The sequence below is a fragment of the Phytophthora sojae genome (genome assembly GCF_000149755.1).
Source record: "Phytophthora sojae unplaced genomic scaffold PHYSOscaffold_4, whole genome shotgun sequence".
In the NCBI taxonomy this organism is placed as follows: Eukaryota; Oomycota; class Peronosporomycetes; order Peronosporales; family Peronosporaceae; genus Phytophthora; species Phytophthora sojae.
Window position 1 is genome coordinate 6,389,142 of NW_009258118.1, and position 17,603 is coordinate 6,406,744.

The 17,603-nt window shown below is 51.4% G+C and overlaps 3 protein-coding genes and 1 pseudogene across 4 annotated transcripts; all 4 read left to right on the forward strand.

The window, feature by feature from the left end:
• Nucleotides 1-11,024: 11,024 nt before the first annotated feature.
• PHYSODRAFT_332388 (hypothetical protein) lies at nucleotides 11,025-11,327 on the forward strand (the record flags this gene model as incomplete). Its single annotated transcript, XM_009529407.1, has 1 exon — nucleotides 11,025-11,327. One exon carries the CDS (start codon nucleotides 11,025-11,027, stop codon nucleotides 11,325-11,327), a length of 303 nt encoding a protein of 100 aa, XP_009527702.1.
• A 71-nt stretch (nucleotides 11,328-11,398) lies between these two features.
• PHYSODRAFT_450177 (hypothetical protein) lies at nucleotides 11,399-11,614 on the forward strand (the record flags this gene model as incomplete). Its single annotated transcript, XM_009529408.1, has 1 exon — nucleotides 11,399-11,614. A coding segment is annotated over one exon (216 nt), but the record flags the coding sequence as incomplete, so codon positions are not given.
• A 788-nt stretch (nucleotides 11,615-12,402) lies between these two features.
• PHYSODRAFT_t801 lies at nucleotides 12,403-12,475 on the forward strand (annotated as a pseudogene). The gene has a single exon. The product of its transcript is annotated as a tRNA-OTHER (tRNA).
• A 247-nt stretch (nucleotides 12,476-12,722) lies between these two features.
• PHYSODRAFT_332390 (hypothetical protein) lies at nucleotides 12,723-13,538 on the forward strand (the record flags this gene model as incomplete). The annotated part of the gene is made up of 1 exon (XM_009529409.1): nucleotides 12,723-13,538. The coding sequence occupies one exon, from the start codon at nucleotides 12,723-12,725 to the stop codon at nucleotides 13,536-13,538; it is 816 nt and encodes a 271-aa protein (XP_009527704.1).
• Between the last annotated feature and the right edge of the window lie 4,065 nt (nucleotides 13,539-17,603).

The window sequence follows — 17,603 nt, forward strand, 5'->3', positions numbered from 1 at the left end:
TGGTAGAGGAAGAAGCATCACGCTGCTCCTTCATGATGAACCCCAGAGCAACACCATGTTGCTTTGTCGGCGATAACGTACGTAGCATCGCAGCTACTGCCGCCTCCCCAATGACTGTTGACAGTCTTAGAGTGCCTCCCACTCTGGATCCGACAGGTGGAGGCAATTATCGCGTACAACATGAGTTGCAGGCGTAGTGGAGCTTTCAATGGGCTCCTCCGTGCTCATGAAAAGTTTATCGGCTCCTCGTTCGTACAGCTCCGTACGAACGTTCAGGTAGTCGGTCGTTGGACGGACTACAAAGTGCTACCAGGTGTAATGGGCCTACTTTGGCTCACTACTACGACTCACACGTATGCGCACGTGTATGAGGAAGCGTAGGTTTCTTTTAATTGACTTAAGTATACTCGAGATCCACGAGTATACTTTAAACAAGATAATGACTCTAAGTAGCCGCTTTTGGTAAAGATGAGAACTGTTATTGTGATTTATGCTTTGACTTCCCCTAAATGAAATATTTTAAACTAGGAATCTGCCAACGGCTGGTTGGCAGGATTCTTCTAACATTCAAGTCGCTCATTGGCTAAAAGATGCTGCTTTCATCCAATAGGAATCCTAAATATGTATGAACCACCCGTCGTGGTGGTCCCAAATGTCTGAACCATTGGTGTACCTTACACCAAGGTCGAGAAAGCCTTTCGAACCTCTAACAGACACGACGTCTGTTAGAGATACAAGTGGCTGTAGCCACTTGTGTGTGTAACCCCGTTACATGTCTGCAATCACGGGATGGCGTGACCTGACACGGCGACCCTCCACAGCAACCCGACGCGAGCACGACTTCAAGAGCACTATGAGCCTTCAAAGCTCAGCTGGACCTCGAACTCGAAGTGTCCACCGACGTCCGCCAAATCCAGCCATGTTCAGCAAAGTCCAGCAAGCTCAGGCTGAACCTTCTCGGAGTCCAGGGAAACCGTCCTCACTGAGCCGTCAGAGGCTTAGCCGACGCACATCTGGACCTTCGGAATTTCGACAATGATGCAGCACGGGCTTCTCGGCCTCAGGACACTTCGGCTGGACTTAGCAATGCAGCAAGCGCATCCAAGTGGTACTTCACACACTCCGAGTACGCACGTAGTCAGCCTCGCTCCTTGCTGGCACCAGTGATCAGCGCATGACGTCTGGACTTGGCAACATTCCGCAAGCACAGCGCTAACATCCCATGACTTCGGTCGACTTCAGTAGCCGTTTATCTGAGCCTCGACAACTTCTGCACTTGACATCTGAGCTTGGCGATCGTCGACCAACAGCCTCCGCAGTTCAGCTTCTGTCGTATCCGTATCCCACACGCTCGACTTCGAAGTTGCTGTTGGGCACAAGCTCCATACCTTAAGGGCTCCACCAGGTTTTCTATCACCGACGTTGTCCGGGTGCACCATGGCTGAGACTGGGTTACGGCTTTCTAGACCAAGCATGTCAAAGTCAGGCGACCGACGAGGTTCGCCAAAATCTGAGCGGACTTCGCCACAACCGTCTCGTGTGGGTGTTGAGATCAAAGAGCTTTCTTGCGAGTTGGACTCGATGCTCACAACCTGAGAATGCCTGCGACGGCGCCTTCCCACTCACTACTCCAACCCTTTCCCAGGTCGCAATCACTGCATAGTCCCGCGGTCACCACTCACCAGCGTTTGACAATCCATTTCCACTTGTAGAAATCGTAAAACAAAACAAACTTGAGCATTCACACAGAGACGCCACACATACACGATTCCCAACTTAGCCACAGCTACGGGTCTTCAGACACCGGCAGCGCTTTGAAATGTGCTTGCGCCTTGGCAGCCTTGTTGAACTCATACAGAAGTGTTCCGCGATTCAGCTGGGACACAGGCAGTTTCAAGCTCGGTTTCCTTTGGGCATACTAAAGCACGTTGGGGGGTCAGCAGTCGTTCTGGATTATTGAAGGCGAGCCCCATCAAGCTCACGGAGTGAATGCGAGTTGGGGCTGCCCCCTTAGGGAGTGGTTGTGGTGGGTGTCGAAGAGTCGGGTGTGTGCCGCCGGGCGTGCGGTCGAGCGTGCCGTGGTGGCGTGTCGGGGCTGCTGGGGCCCTGCGCCCGACGGTGCAAACTCTTGACTGGCCCACAACGAACTGCTCAAACTACACTACTGCCACGTTCGGCTGGGGACAAAACATGTACCGGTTGCCCGGTCCAAGAAAACCGCCCGCTTGAACGGCATACTAAACCTACTGGTGACCGCGCGCGGCTTGGTGTGCGTGTGCATCTTGGTGTCCACGTGTGTCTTGGTGTCCGCGTGCGGCTCGCCGTCCACGGCCACCTCGTCCTTCTTCAACGTGGCTTTATCCTTCCATCGGAAAACATAATTTCCCCGCTACACTCGGAAATACACCAGTATCCCTCGGTACTCCCGGACTCTTTTGGAAGTCCGAGTCCGTTTGACCCCGCGAACATCACGGATGGTCTCGACCTCATACTCGTTCTGAGCCTCATCTGGGCCATCCAAATCTTCTGGTAATAACGCAGCATCGAAATCATCTTCTTCGGCGACTTCTACATCTTCAGTTGGTCGGTCTGGGAACAGGGCACGCGGTTTGAGTCTACTGATGTGGACCCAAGCGTGCAATTTGTAGCCCGTTCCCTCGCTTTTCAACTTGCACCGGAAATCATCTGAAACCTACATGATACGGAATGGTCCATGCCAAAGATCAGCGAACTTCTTCGTCAACCCAGCTTGGACTCTCGCCAGGTACAGCCATACCGCGTCCCCGACTTGGAAACCCGTCTTGGGCCTCTCGGACAGATCTTGCCACGCCTTGGTCTGAGCTTCCGAACGTTTCGACTTAGCCTGAGCTTGAAGGTCCTTGGCCCAACCCTGAGCATACTCGTACTGCCGTTGAACGCTGCGACACCACTCATAAACGGTATTTTGGTCGAGGCCGACAGGCTGAGGTCCAAGCATGGCGGAGACTGTACTTCGAGGGTCCCAGCCGTGAACCAGATAAAACGGAATGTCGAGACGGGTAGCGTCGAAGGACGTGTTCAATGTCCAAGGCCCCGCATTTGGCACTATCGACGCCGTGCGACAATGGAATCGCAAGCCGATCGCAAGTTTGGAGCGCTGAACCCAAGGTATACCCAAGACAAGCCATGTGACCCCAATCATAGTGAACAGAAGGTATTTGGTCGAAGAAGAATGCAGAAGAGAAAGAAGTAAGAGAGAGAAAAGTAGCTGATAAAAGACAAACAGAGTTCAATTTTCCCTGTACTGCGCAAGTGACTTCGGCCAAGCATGCCGACGGAAATCCGGAGGACCCGAGACTACGACCGCGGGACGCTAAGGGCACATCAACGGCGAAGGACAGCCGTCTGTGTGGACTCCATCAACTCAAGTCCAGTTAGGTGGTGACCAGCGACGGCCTTGAGCTTCGTGGGGTGATCCATCTATTCCATATCCTGGTTGGGCCACTTGCTGTGCTCGTGGTAGCCCATTTCATATTATTCCAGAGGGTATTCTGGGGTGCTAGGTAGTCACCTCCAGGATTTTGTATTGACTGCTTGTGTGAAGGGAAGGTAACTGATAGTGATTGTATTTTCCTCCTTTATTGGAGGTGGTGTGCGTTTGTGTGAGTCTCAGGGGAGCTAGGCCCCTGAATTTCAGACTCGAATGAGCCTAGTGTGAGTTTGACCCATCGTCCATGGGTCCAAAAGAATAAGTGACGGCTAGTTGTAGAGTTTGTATATTCTGTATTTGTTGTTTTTATCGAGCTTGAAGGGCATTTGGGTAGAGTTCCACGTCCCAGAGTGGACTGAAATCCTGGACTCTGAATTCGTGGTATTCTGGATTTCAGGGGATCTGATTCTCTGGGCTTGCCTTTGGTGTGGAGGTGCGTTCTGGATTAGATGTGCACTCCCGCACTTCTTCGAGGCTACATTTACAACCGGTGGAGTGCCGTTCCGTCGAACACAAACGAGCCGGCAGGGATTACACAAGGTACCCACGCCAACCAAGAGGAGTGATTTTCAGGGTTTAAAGCTTCGCGACTGCGAATCTCTGGGTCTAACTTCTTGCTGTTGACTCTGAAGTCGATTCGCTGGGTCTACACCTTGAGGAACAGTCTTGGGCTGCGCTATACGAACCCCCCTGGGCGATAAAGGTTTCATCGGCCTCGCCACATGCGCTGGATGATGAACGTGCAGCGGAATCGGCTGGTGCGAGTCTGCAGGGCGAAAACCAAGGACATGCCGACGCCGGCAGCGCGTGGTGGTACTTTGAAACTGCCCTAAACTCACATGTGACTGGGAGACGTTCTTACTTCGTTTCGTTCACAGAGGACACCTGGTGTTTGAGGCTTGTCGCCAAGCATTGTCGCGCGTATGGCTGGAGTGGGCACAATCGCGCTAGTAAATGAGGTCGACGGCGAGCAAGTTGTCATGTATGTGGACGACATCTTCTACGTACCAGATGCTGAGTATGGTCTATCCTCGCCAGGCTTGAAGGCTTCGAGTTTGGTTTTGATCCAGCGACTCGGAACTTCATGATTTTCAGAGAAGGGCGACGTGTGGCCGTGGCGACACCCCAAGAAGCGACTTGGGGGTTCCAGGTCACTCACCCGTCTCGCGGCGACTTCGTAGGGCCTGAGAATCACCCGTTGTGCAACTACACGGTGGCGGAACGGGTCGGCACTCTGCAGCTCTGGCACGAGTGACTGTGCCATACTTGCCCACAGTATCTCAAGACGATGGTCATCAAGGAGCTGGTGCGCGGCAGCAGGACACGTGTGACGCGTGCCACTTGGGCAAGCAGAAGAAGAAGAAGCACCCCAACAAAATTGGATCGAGCGACCAAAGAGTCGAATCAGGTGATCTATGCAGACTTACGCTTCCCAAGCAAGGCGAATGGGACTCGGTACGAGGCCATCCTGGTGATAATGGACGGGTACTCACCTTTTGTCACGGTGCATCTGCTGAAAAGCAATGCAAGCGAGGTCGTGAACAAGCATCTCAAAGAGTACGTGTTCTGGGCGGAGCGGCAAGCTGGACGACTCGTGAAGAAGGTGCTCACGCACACGGTGAAGCCGGTTCTCACGGATAAGGGCGGCGAGTTTGTTTACGAGGCAATGGAGGCGGCGACGTGCGGTTCGTCAGTGGTAGAAGACGAGCTCGAAGACGCTGAGATTGAAGCTGATTCTGATGAGGAGGAGATTACTCTGGCGAGTGTTTTTGCCTCAGACGAAAATGAGGTAGACGCAAATGTGTCTAGCACTTCCGGGCTGGAGGAGGATAATGGTGAGCTCAAGATGGCAGATTCTACGGGCTTGCGCCGCGTGAGCGAAGGTGGAAGCGGCCAAGAGGAAGTAGCGATGCAAGTATGATGTTCTCACCGGCTCCAGCCCAGACACGGAAGTGCACGCATCATGACGAGACTCCGTCCGAGGACGAACGCGTCGAGCATGGCGCCGCAAAGCCTGAAGTGAAAAAGACTCGCACGGGGCTTCACGAGTGCCAGGAGCGCCGGCTACCTCGATATCTGGACGACTACGTGCCGAATCTCACGCCGAACAACGCTCGTGTGCTGGACAAGAACGGCTGGCCAGTGAAGTCAAAATCCCTCGCAATCGCAGAGAGATGATGCGCTCGAAGTAGCGGGATATCTTCCTGATGGGAGAAATGGAGGAGATAACTGCACTCAAAGCCAAAGGTGTCATTATGAAGATTCCTGGAGATGAAGTTCCTGCGGACGCTCAGCCTATGAACACCATGTGGGTGTACGCTCTGAAATCGGACCCTTTTGGCTACGTGGTTCGATTCAAGGCGCGCATTGTAGCTCTGGGGAATTACCAGCGCCCTGGTATCGATTATCGCGAGACCTTTGCACCAGTGGTGAGGATGTCCTCTCTCAGACTGCTAATGACGATTGCTGCAAAGCTGAGGCTAGTAATGTACGGTGGAGATATCAATACGGCGTATTTGAACGCGTGGCTGGCTATACGGCAGTACCTGCGCTCCATCGACGGATACCCGTGCAAGGTGAATGGTCACATGTACGTGGTGCTCAAGGCGCTGTACGGATTGCATCAGTCGGGTCGTGAGTGGAATTCCGAGCTCAACCAGTGGTTCCTCGATCGATACCGGCGATCGCTCACGGAGCCGTGCCTGTACTACCGCTTTGAAGGAGAGACCATTGCGTACGTGCTCGTCTATGTTGACGACATTTTAGTTGCGACTAATCATGAGCAGTTCAAGTCCAAGCTGTTTCGAAGACCTGAACGACGCATACGGGCTGAAAGGCCAAGGACTGCTGTCACAATATGTAGGAGTGGAGGTGCAGCAGACACACGAGAGTATCACTATTTCACAGGGCAATTACGCGGAGAAATTCTGGAGAAATTCGGGTACCTGGAGGCACACGCTGTATGAAACCCTAAGGAGGTAAACGTGAGACTGGCCCCGCTGGACGAAAACGAGGCAACGGACTCAAGCTTCCCGTATCGTGACGCACTCGGGATGCTAATGTATCTAGCGACCAGCACGAGACAAGATTTGGCCTTTGTGTTGGGGCAGCTAATCCGATTCGTCGCAAACTCGGCGGTGAAGCACGTGGTTGCACTGAAACGAGTGCTCCGTTATCTTGCTGGCACGCAGGACTACGGGATTACCTACGCAAGACAGCAGAGCAGTGTGCATGAAGTGGAGCTCGAGGGATTCAGCAACAGCGACTGGGCGAACGACCCTGAGCAGTGGAAGAGCACGACCGGCTTTGTGTTCCCACTTGCTGGAGGCGCTGTTACGTGGATGTCTCGTCCACAATCGATAATCGCTTTGACGACTGCTGAAGCGGAATATGTAGCTGCGTGCGAGGCGACTATGGAAGCAGTGGCGGCAAGCAACGTTCTGCAGGAGATCTTGCCCAGTTGCGCTGTCAAGCTGCGGATCGGAATCGACAACCAAGCTGCACATGTGATGGCTACAAATCCAACATACAGTCGCCGCACGCGTCATATTGAGCTCCGCTGGCACTTTGTTCGGGAGCAGGTGCAAAAGGGGGGCATCGAGCTGCACAAAGTGACGGGCGAAGATAATCCTGCAGAAAAGGCATCTGCCTTTACAAAGGCGCTGGACAAGAAGCGTCTGAAGGATTTGCTGCTGCTCATGGGCATTGCAGGTGCCAAGTAGTTGAAGAGCGAACTTCGATGTGGAAGAGCGATCTTCGATGGGGGCGTGTTGGAATGCATATTCAAGTTGAGGACCTGGTTCAACGGAGGTTGAGAAGAGAGCTGAGATGCAGGAGAGACCAGGTCGTAGTATGAGAACGGGCTTGAACCCGTTAGTACTCGAGGTGGGGGCTGCTAACACCAAAAGCTAATTCAGTCTTCATTTTATCTACAAGGTAGCACTTGTTATGGCTCCGCAACAGAGGGGACTTGCTTAGAGTAAATCGCTTATCTCTGACGGTGTTGGTTTCGGTTATTTGGTGCGATGTGTATTAGTAGTAGTGCACGATGCTGTTGAAGTGAGCTTAGCAGCAACCCGTCTAGCTAGACGGACGAGACCAGCAAGGTGATGATGACAAAGAGGTATGCGTGATATGGAGTCGGACACGTCTAAGTGCTCGCCGTCCGCACACGGGCATGCTGGCGCTGCTTGGAGAACCTGAGCGCGAGCTACACTCTGCGCCGTAGGCAGGCAAGCTAACCTGTTTGTCAAGCGACAGCGTGTCTAAGATGCTGCCAACCACCGGCATGCCAGTGTCCCAGCTGCCGTTGGGAATGCAACTTAAAACACCAATTGAATGCACGGTTTCAATTTATTGCACGATATGCATTATTAACCAATGCAATCGATCTATTCGACATTGTGATATTTTGATTGGCCTAAAAGCCGATAATCAAATTTGTGCGCGACAGTTTTAGTATGGAACAGCTTCCAACAAGGGCCTCTAAAAGTTTGGCGGTAAGTATTCAGCAATGACTCTGGAGGGTGTCCGTGTGCTTTATCACAATCACAAAGCGGCGAGAAAGACATACATGTCTTAACAGGCACCTGTGCTATCAACAAGTACATGCCCATACTGAAACCAAAATTAATTATGAATTGTGCACTAAAATGATCACTGGCTTTTATTGCTCCTTGTGCCGCTACACTTGCACTTATAGCTTTGCAAGGACGGTTTATCTTACAGTTAGGAATATGCTCCTGGTATTGTTCCTTATTCTGTAATACGCCATGACCCGAATAGCTTCCTCTCAACCATCCTTGTGCTGTCGTAGGCAAATTCCGAAATGACCCAAAATCGCGCACTTAATTGGTTTTTTAAGTTACTTGGACGAGTCCATCATGGCACGTCCTGGTGGCAGTCTTGGCACAGCGTACGCGGTTGGTTAAGTCTGCCGGCTGCGCAGGTCGCTGCTCATGAGCTGCTCGAACACCATGGGAGGCAGGAACAGGTCGCTTTGGCTGAGCATAGCCGTCAACACTTGCCGAGCTTGTACCCCGCACATTGAGTCTTATTGCTCGCTGTTGCGTGTCGCTTCGTAATGAACCAAGTCGGGGTCGCACAGGAAATAGCCGCTGCCGATCGCCACTTTAATGTAGGTCGTGCTAATGACCAATAATAAATTGAGGTGCTTTGTGTAACTTAATGCGCAAACATTGTAGCCGTTGTAGTCGCTTTAGTTACTGGATAACACTAAAAATATACTTACGCAACATCCTCGACAAAAAGCCAATAATGGTTTTGCAATCGTTTGCATCTTTACCTGTACAGTACTCGGAAGTGGCTAAACGGCAGGCGGTCATAGTTGCTTGTTTGCTGTGGGATCGGGCTTATTTTCGAGGGTCCATGGATGTTCATCGAGGAATGTTGCAAAAAGTACGACAATCGAGGAAAGCCGCTAAAAACGGATTTCCGGCGAGGAATCACCGCGGGGTCCACGGGTGGAGCCATTTTAACAGTAAAATGCTACATAGCGGTGTCAATACGTTTGCTTCGCGTTGCCCATTGTCTCTCCGTGTTACTCCTGCATTACCCTTGCCAACACCGACTGCCCGCAAGCTGTCCGTTGTCTGTGCTACTGCGCAGCACTTCTGCCCGTGCATGACGCATGCGGAGGCTGTTGCTGCTGGGACAACAGGCTGGCCAATAACATCTGCTCGCCGCTGCGGTAACACCGAGCCACATACCTGTGGGTGTCGCATCTACCTATCGTGAAGCAGGTAGGTTATTATATGTTACAGTGCGCGCCAAAACGCTGTCATGCGTTCGCATCGCCAGTCTCGTGAACGTTCCTAGTCAGCTTCGGTCCTCCACTGGACGACGTGGAGACAATGCTGCCTCCAAGCACAGCATGAGGCTTCTGACGGTAATGTGAACTCGCACCCATTGTCCACCCAAAACACGCCCCCCAGTAATTTTGTTGCTATTGATGCAGTCATAACAATACATGCAGAACACGCTACATAGCGGTATATGAGCATGTATGAACCAGACCCACAGATCGGAGTATGTGTCTGACCGCTGTTCTCGCTGCACCCAAATTGTTTCTCCTTATGATACTTGCGCAACTATAATCGACTTGTCTTCCTTCCTTTCGTAATAACTGCGCATTAATACCGCCGCAGCGTACGGTAGTCTCGAGAAGCTAGGTTACACCATCCACTACAGCCGCCCACAGTGATAGGTGTGTACAAGAATTCAAAACGTAAGACATTCTAGTAAACTCTGGCGTCAAACGTGGCAATGGCAGCGGTGATTCCTCTAAGTGTGATAAATGGCACCGTAAATTGCAATGCTCTACATATGAAGAGGAGGCCGATCCAGTTCGTACATCTATTATAGGCGTATTACCAGTTCAATTGAGTGGCCATTGCATTAAGATACCATTCATCACACTGAAATATAGCAATACAGCTCGGTGTATCGATTCACGACAATAACTTGCCTTGTAACTTTAAAATTCAAAACCCGAAAATTCAACCTTTCAAAATGCCACTCTTATCTGAACATTTCGCGCACGAAAATCCGCGCGTATTCGCCACTGACGAGGTCGGCGAATCCAAGCGGCACCCTTTCAACAGCTGTTCGACGGTGGCGCCCGTACCCCAAAGCGCCGGAATAGTAGCAAGCGACGACGGTCGGAATCGTTCGACTCGTCGTCTTCAGAAGAAGAAGGTGGGTTGTTTGGAACGACAAAGGACACAAAACCTATAGCGCGGCCACAGGGCTTTCGCTTACCGCCGATGGACAAGGCGATGGCGAAGCAGTCGAAGTCGCTCGAGTCGAAGAAGAGATCATGCTAGTGGCTACAGCGTAGGTAACCTCACAATTTTCAATAAAACATCCATTATTTCTTTACACCCCTACAATACGTATTCCAGTACTTATCCTCGCCAAGGTGCTGATACAGGTATATTCAGTTTAGTAACCCTATTCACGCATGATTGTATACTGTACGCGTGGTCGTGCCGGATTTCGGGTACCGCATCGCCCCTGTCCTAAGCGAAGTTTTCTCCTAAGCGAACTTTTATTTTAGCCAATAGGAGTGTCCGATTTTCAGCAGATGATCGGGGCTAAAATACCGAATCAAGCTCGCTAATTATAGACCATTAATCACGTCGTGGTTCAGATAACTGGCTAAGGGTGAGAGTACAGTATGTCGGTAGCTACTAGAGCGCATTATCGAAAGCGCGATGGGAAGGCCTCGCACCACTGGGACTGGGAAAAGACCGAAGAGATACTCTCGTATTGCTGTCGACTACGCCCACAAGCGCCTCGTCCTCTCGACTTTCTAGCTGCTGGGAACAAAGTAAACGAGGTAATTGATCACTTTTATCCGCCTTGCAGTGCTGATGACAGAACACGTAAGCAAAAGCAGATCTCTAAATGGAAACAACAAGAGGCTCACATCGCCTCGATATGCAATGACGGCAAAGGGCATCGTAAGAACTTGCGTAGCAGCGGTCAAGCAACGGTGCTGTCTAGTGAAGCTGAGGACGCCATTGTTCTCTGGATGAGCACGATGCGCAAAGAAGGCTGCCCGGTCACCTCTCAGATGCTGCGGTGCAAGGCACTCGAGGTTGCTGCCGACGAAGGACTCGCTCCGGAAAAGTTCAAAGCGTCGCATTCACGGCGTCGGCGCTTCATGCGACGGCATAAACGCTCGATCCGTACCCGAACGCGACAGGGGCAAACGACACCCGAAGATGCTGAAGCTGCCAAGGCCAAGTTCATTGCCGACGTCCGGGCGGCTATAATCGAACACGGGATCACAACCGTGTACAACGTGGACCAGACAGGTGAGGAGCTGTCCTAAGGTGTTATTCTGTCCGCATCTAACTCTTAGCGTTTATGCGTGCTGTAGCTGTAGTTTTTTAGTATCCCCCTCGCAAAACGATCACTAAGCGCGGAGAGAAAACGGTGTGGGTTAAGTGCAGCGGGAAGGACGAGGAGCGAGCTACCGCAATGCTGCTAGGAGACTGGCACGGGAATAAATACGCCCCGTTTATCGCATTCAAGAATGGGGTCTCACGTCATGATCACGTGCAAGCCGTCAATGATGCCGCGCGTCATGGATTTGGTGTGCGTTTGCGGAAGGAGGTCTTTGTGCTACAAGCCCGACACGGCTGCTGTATCTACGGCAATGCTACAGCGTGGTGGAACTCCCATATCTCGCTCGAGTTTCTTCGTTACCATTTTGGATATCGAGAGAACATGGACGAGAAGCTGCTTCTGCTCTGGGATGAATTCTCGGGTCAATGGACCCAGGTGGTTGACTACGCGAAGTCTATCAATGTAGTCCTCATGAAAGTGCCGCCGCGCTACACGTACGTATGTCAGCCAGCCGACATTGCCTGGAACCATCCTTTCAAAAGCCGACTTCGAGGGCGCTGGGAGGATTGTCTTCGCGCCCAGATCGCTGAGCACCATGCACAAGAGCGTAGCCAGACACTGGAGCGGCGAAGATTATCCGAGCAAGTGGCAGCGATAGCCAGGGAAGAGATGCAAGAGGTGGCGAGGGAGCAGATCGCAAGCATTCAGGATCAGATGCCTAGCTCTGCCTTCGAAATGGTTGCGTCCAAGCGGACTGTCATCACGTCGTGGATTGCAGAGAGCTGGGACGAGCTTAGCTCTCAGACAATCGTCGGAGGGTTTGCTAAGGCTGGTCTCCTTGGTGATACGCGCACCTGTCAAGCCGAAGACGAGACAAACGGTATCGAGACCATCACTGATATGCTGGACCAATTGAGCTTGCTCGGCGTTACAGGAAAGGCAGTCAGATCGGACGACTAATACGCCAGCAGTGATAGTTCAGACGACGAGTTTTAACCTGACTTAATACATCGATGTTTTTGCCCTTGATGCAATTGCGAAGGTAATCAAGCGAGCTTGGACTTGTAGCTCAATTGGCAAGAGCACCGCGATTTGAGCGGATGGACGCGGGTTCAATTCCCGGCGTGTCCATATTTTTTGCCTCAATTAAATACGAAAATAATTCGTACCTTTTTGGGCACTAATTCGTGAGTCAAGAAATTAACCCTAACATTTAGAACGCACATTGACGTTCGCTTAGGACAGGGGCGATACGGTATCTATCAGCCTCGCGCAAGCCTGGCAACAGTCACCAATACCTAAGGACGCCCGCGTCTGCTGACGTGACTTAGTGCTTGCAGTTCTGCTGCCTGTGAAGTAACGTCACGCTGGGCACGCCATGGTGAGGGTGACTGGTATTAACAAGCGTACTGTGCTACAGGGCAGGCCGGCAGCTCAAGCGTTCGACAAGATCATGAAGAAACGCAAGAATCGACCTGCAGCCAAGTCGCGCAACATGAAGAAGGCCAGGGCGGCGCGCCGCGCTGCGGCTGATGCGACGGCTGTCCTGTCATCTCAAGGAAGGTCTAAGGGTACAGCCGCGGGGGCCGCCGAGGTGGAGGTGCAGCAGGCCATTGAGCCGCTGCAGCCGGCACGTGGTGTCACAGAAGTGAGTGCCGTCGTTAGTGACACCGATCAGACTGCTGCCACCAACCAGACTGATCCTGGCACAGACCTGTCAGAGCAGGAGCCGAATGTGGACTGGCTGTGCTTGATCTGCACCTTCATGAACGGCGAGGCTTCAGCATACTGCACAAACGGCAAGTGTGGCAGACCAGCTGCTGTAGTCGACGATGAAGACCCAGAAACTGTTTGGGACGCGATGTCAGTGGCGCAACTGGCTGATGACACCGACCACATGACTGTTGCCACAGTCAGCGGGGCTACTGACACAAACCGTACAACAGCTGCCACAGTCCAAAAGGCTACTCGCACAGTCCGCAAGTCTACTCCCATCGACCAAATGTTCCATCCCATCTATGACGAGTACTACAAGGAGAGTGATCTCACTGTGGATGCGGAGTATGCAACTACCACTGAGAAGTGGCAAGTGGCTTACATCAATGATCGGCGGCAGACGCCTCTAGGGCTGCAGTACCATGTACTCTGGGTGCATCCTGATCGTAGTTGCAGAAAGCTCAACCGGCACAGGTGAAATTGACCGCTTCAAAGCGCGTCTTGTTATCAAAGGCTTCCTACAGGAACATGGCATTGACTATAACGAGATATTCTCTCCTGTTATCAGAATGGAAGTACTCAGACTCCTCCTCACCATTGCAGCCCTGCTAGATCTTGAAATCCACCAGATGGACGTAAAAACGGCATTCATCAACGGCTTTCTCGAGGAGGAAATCTACATGGCTCAACCGGAAGGTTTTCAGATCCCGGGCAAGGAGCACCTCGTGTGTAAACTCCTGGAGAGTCTGTACGGGTTGAAACAAGCTCCCCGTGTCTGGTACAAAACATTATCTGCCTTCCTAGAGAGTCTGGGGTCCCACAAACTCATTAAGGACAGCTGTGTATTTAAACGCACAGTTAACGGTGTGACTTGCCACATCGCAGTCTATGTGGACGACCTTTTGATTATTGCACCTACTCGTGGACGAACTGAAATCCGCCCTGAAAAAGCGATTCTCCATGACAGATTTAGGGGTGGTGAAGTACCAAATCGGCTGGTCTATTCAACGTGACCGTAAGAACCGAACGATATTCATCCACCAGCATAAGTACGCTACGAAGGTCCTTGACAGATTCAGCGACTACATTCCGTATCCTATTGCAACTCCAGCAAAACGGAACACTAAACTCTCTATTATCAGCCAGCCTAGCAGTGAAGCTGAAAAAGGTACGATGAAAGATATTCCGTATCGCGAAGCCGTTGGTAGTATCACCAATCTCATGGTAGACACTCGACCTGATATGGCATTCTACATGCGCGAAGTCAGCCAGTTCCTAGCCAATCCGGGAATGGGGCACTGGAAAGCTATCGTCAGAGGTTTCAAGTACCTATCCGGTACAAAAGACTATGGCCTTCTCCTTGGAGGGTCACTCGATATGACACCGGAGAACCTAGCCGACAACTTAACAGCATTCAGTGACTCTGACTATGCAAACTGCCCTGATACGAGACGTTCTGTGGGTAGTTATGTTACTATGCTAGCCGGCAGTCCAATCTCATGGCTCTCGCGCAAGCACCACACAGTAGTATTGTCCACAACGGAGGCTGCGGACATTGCCTTATGCCACTGCATGCAAGAGATGATATTCCTCAAACTCCCCCTTCAAGAACTTGGCTTTGATACAACACAAGGCAACGTTATCCATGAGGACAATCAGAGCTATACTAAAATCTGATACAACCCCGACATTCACGGAATATCAAAGCACATATACATATGATTCTGTTTTGTGCAAGAGAAAGCTGAGCGACACGAGTTCACCGTCACTTATTGTAAAACGAAAAAGATGGTGGCTGACATCTTTACAAAAGCTTTAGACAAGCACCAGTTCAGAGAACTAAGGGCCAACCTCAGGTTACACTCCATGGAAGCTTTATCCGGCTAGTCAGTATAGTAAGACAACGATAATATAATTGCATGAAGCGTGCCTATCTATTGCGTTCCTTTAGTTTTTTTTTCACTGGGTTTTATCATTTGTTCGCACAAGGTTTTCCCTCGTTGAGGTTTTCCTGGTCAAGTACCGAATTACCTAGGCGCACGATTTAATACATTAGAGTCCATGCACAGAAACATTTTTTATTTTATTTTTGCTGGGAAAGTCCATTGTCATTGAGGCAAACCCGCGGAAATCCTACCGACTCCGATCGTCATCTTCTAGTTGATGATGACGAAAGGACGGGTCTTGCCTTAAACGGTCAGCACGAGTCCATGGCCGACGAAGCTGTGGTTGTAGGCTGCGCTGATGTAGATCCCGTCGGTGAGCTCGATTTCCGCCAACATGCGTGCCCCGCGACGTCCTGGAACAACGTAGTTGTAATTCGCGATCGCGTTGTAGATGAAGTCGCGGCCTGCATCTCGAAGTCGACGAAGAAAACGGAGGACGATCTTCCACTTTGTACCTTTGGACAGGTCACGCTGGTAGAGCACCAGCTCGTCGTGGACAAGCTGGTCAATGTCTTGTTGCGTGACGACATCCGGACGGCCTACTAGCTCCGCTGGTCGCTTGAGCGCGTTGAAGATGCAGAGACCTTCCGTGTCCGCACCCAGCAAGTATTTGCCGACATCATCCATCTTCCAGAACGCTTCGAAATCCTCGACGTCGGATGCTTTCCAGCGATCGACGATGGCCATTTCATCCACGAAGTCATCCTCAGCCAGCTTAGCGCGCGGCTCCCACGTGCGGAGATATACTATACAACAAAGACCCATCGGCTTGTGAGAATCTTCCGTCCTTTCGGGCGGGGTACTAGCACCCAAGTGTTGTTCTCCATTAGGGATTTATATTCTGATTTGGCTGCTTTGCGCTATCGCTTAGCATGAGCGGTCTGCATTGCCACTCGATACGTAGGCGGCTCTGTCACATACCGAATAGCTAGTAATGTGTACAGTAGTTGTCTACGCCTTTCCTGATCCTGCTGATCTTCCTCAGAGTTGAGGTTGGCTTCCTCGTGGTCTTTTCTGAGACGGGACCGCTTACGCGCCGGTGGTAAGGAAGATTCGGACTTGGTCTCTGTTCGTAAGGAGTAATATATTTCATCCCGATTAAGAGCCCCCCCCCCTGCGCGATTGTAGGGTGTGAGGAATGGCAGCAGTAGGTGTATCAGGGCCAGCAGGAGCGGGTGCCGGATCTGCAGTAGGAGTCGTTGCAGGTACAGGTTTGCAGGAGTAGTCATTGCAGGTGCGGGACCCGGTATGGTGGCACGTTGGTCCTTTTACAAAGCTGGACTGTGCTCAGGGTTGAGCGTCAAGTCCGCCAGAGGGGGGAACTCATCCTCCTTAAATACGACATCACGACTATAGACAATAGCGTGTGTGTTGATATCCATCAGGCGATACCCTTTCTTGTGGTCCGGTATGCCAAGGTACATGCACAGTCGTGCTCGAGGGTCAAGCTTGTCACGATACTGCTCCGTGATATGCACGTATGCACTACATCCGAATACCTTCATGTAGGTCATGGATGGGATACGACGGTACCAAAGCTCATACGGGGTCCGGCCATCCGTTTTGGAGCTGGGCGTCATATTATTCAGTGTAGTAACATGACACACACATTCAGCCCACAAACTGTTTTGGAAGCTTCCCGTCAAGCAGTAGTGCACGCACTCGCTCCATGATTGTGCGCATGCGGCGTTCCGCAACACCATTTTGCTGAGGTGTGTATGCGTTGGTAAACTGTGCATGAGTACCGTACTTCTTGAAGATCCGACGGCCAAACTTTTCATACTCTTTCGCATTACCTGCTTGGAGCCGTTGAATATCATGATCTTCTATAAGAGTCCGAGTGTGTTGCAGGACATGGATGTCCCGCCTGAAGATATTCAGGGTTTTTCTCCGAAAGTCCTCGTAGCACTCATTCAGCTCACTACGGTTCGTGATACATGAATCGAGAAAAGTCATCGATAAAGATAAAAAATAGCGACAGTCAGTAAGACTAGGCACAGGTAATGGACCACAGATATCTGAGTGCACCTTTTCCAAAGGAGATGTAGCACGGTAAACAACTCTATTAGAATAGAATGGGGCGCGGTGTGACTTTGCTAACGTGCAGGCTACACAGAAGAACTGATCCGTAGGATCTACAACCACAGAATCATCGAGTCCATCAATGGCTTGGCTCCTAGATAGGTCATGCAAAATGCGAACGTTAGGATGTCCAAGGCGTTTGTGCATAAGCAGTAGGAATCTTTGCTTACTTTTGGCCATGAGGGCCGTAGCATTGGCCTTTGGCTGAGCCTGGAACTGGTACAGGTCCGTGTTGGTCGCCATGAGCGCCTTGAGCTTAAAGCGCTGGTCGGTCTGCACAGCACAGTGTTTGTGGTCAAAGTTGAAGCGGTAGTCGTGCTTCACTGCGGCTGGGACCGATAGCAGGTTGAAGTGCAACTGCGGTGCGTACAGGACACCATGAAGGGTGAGCGTCTTCGAGTTGCCTTTGGAGTCAACGACTTCCAGCTCAACTTGTCCAATTCCTTCGATTGGAATCTGGTTATTGCCGCCAACTGTGATGAAGCCACCACTCGTTGCGATGTCGGCAAACCACT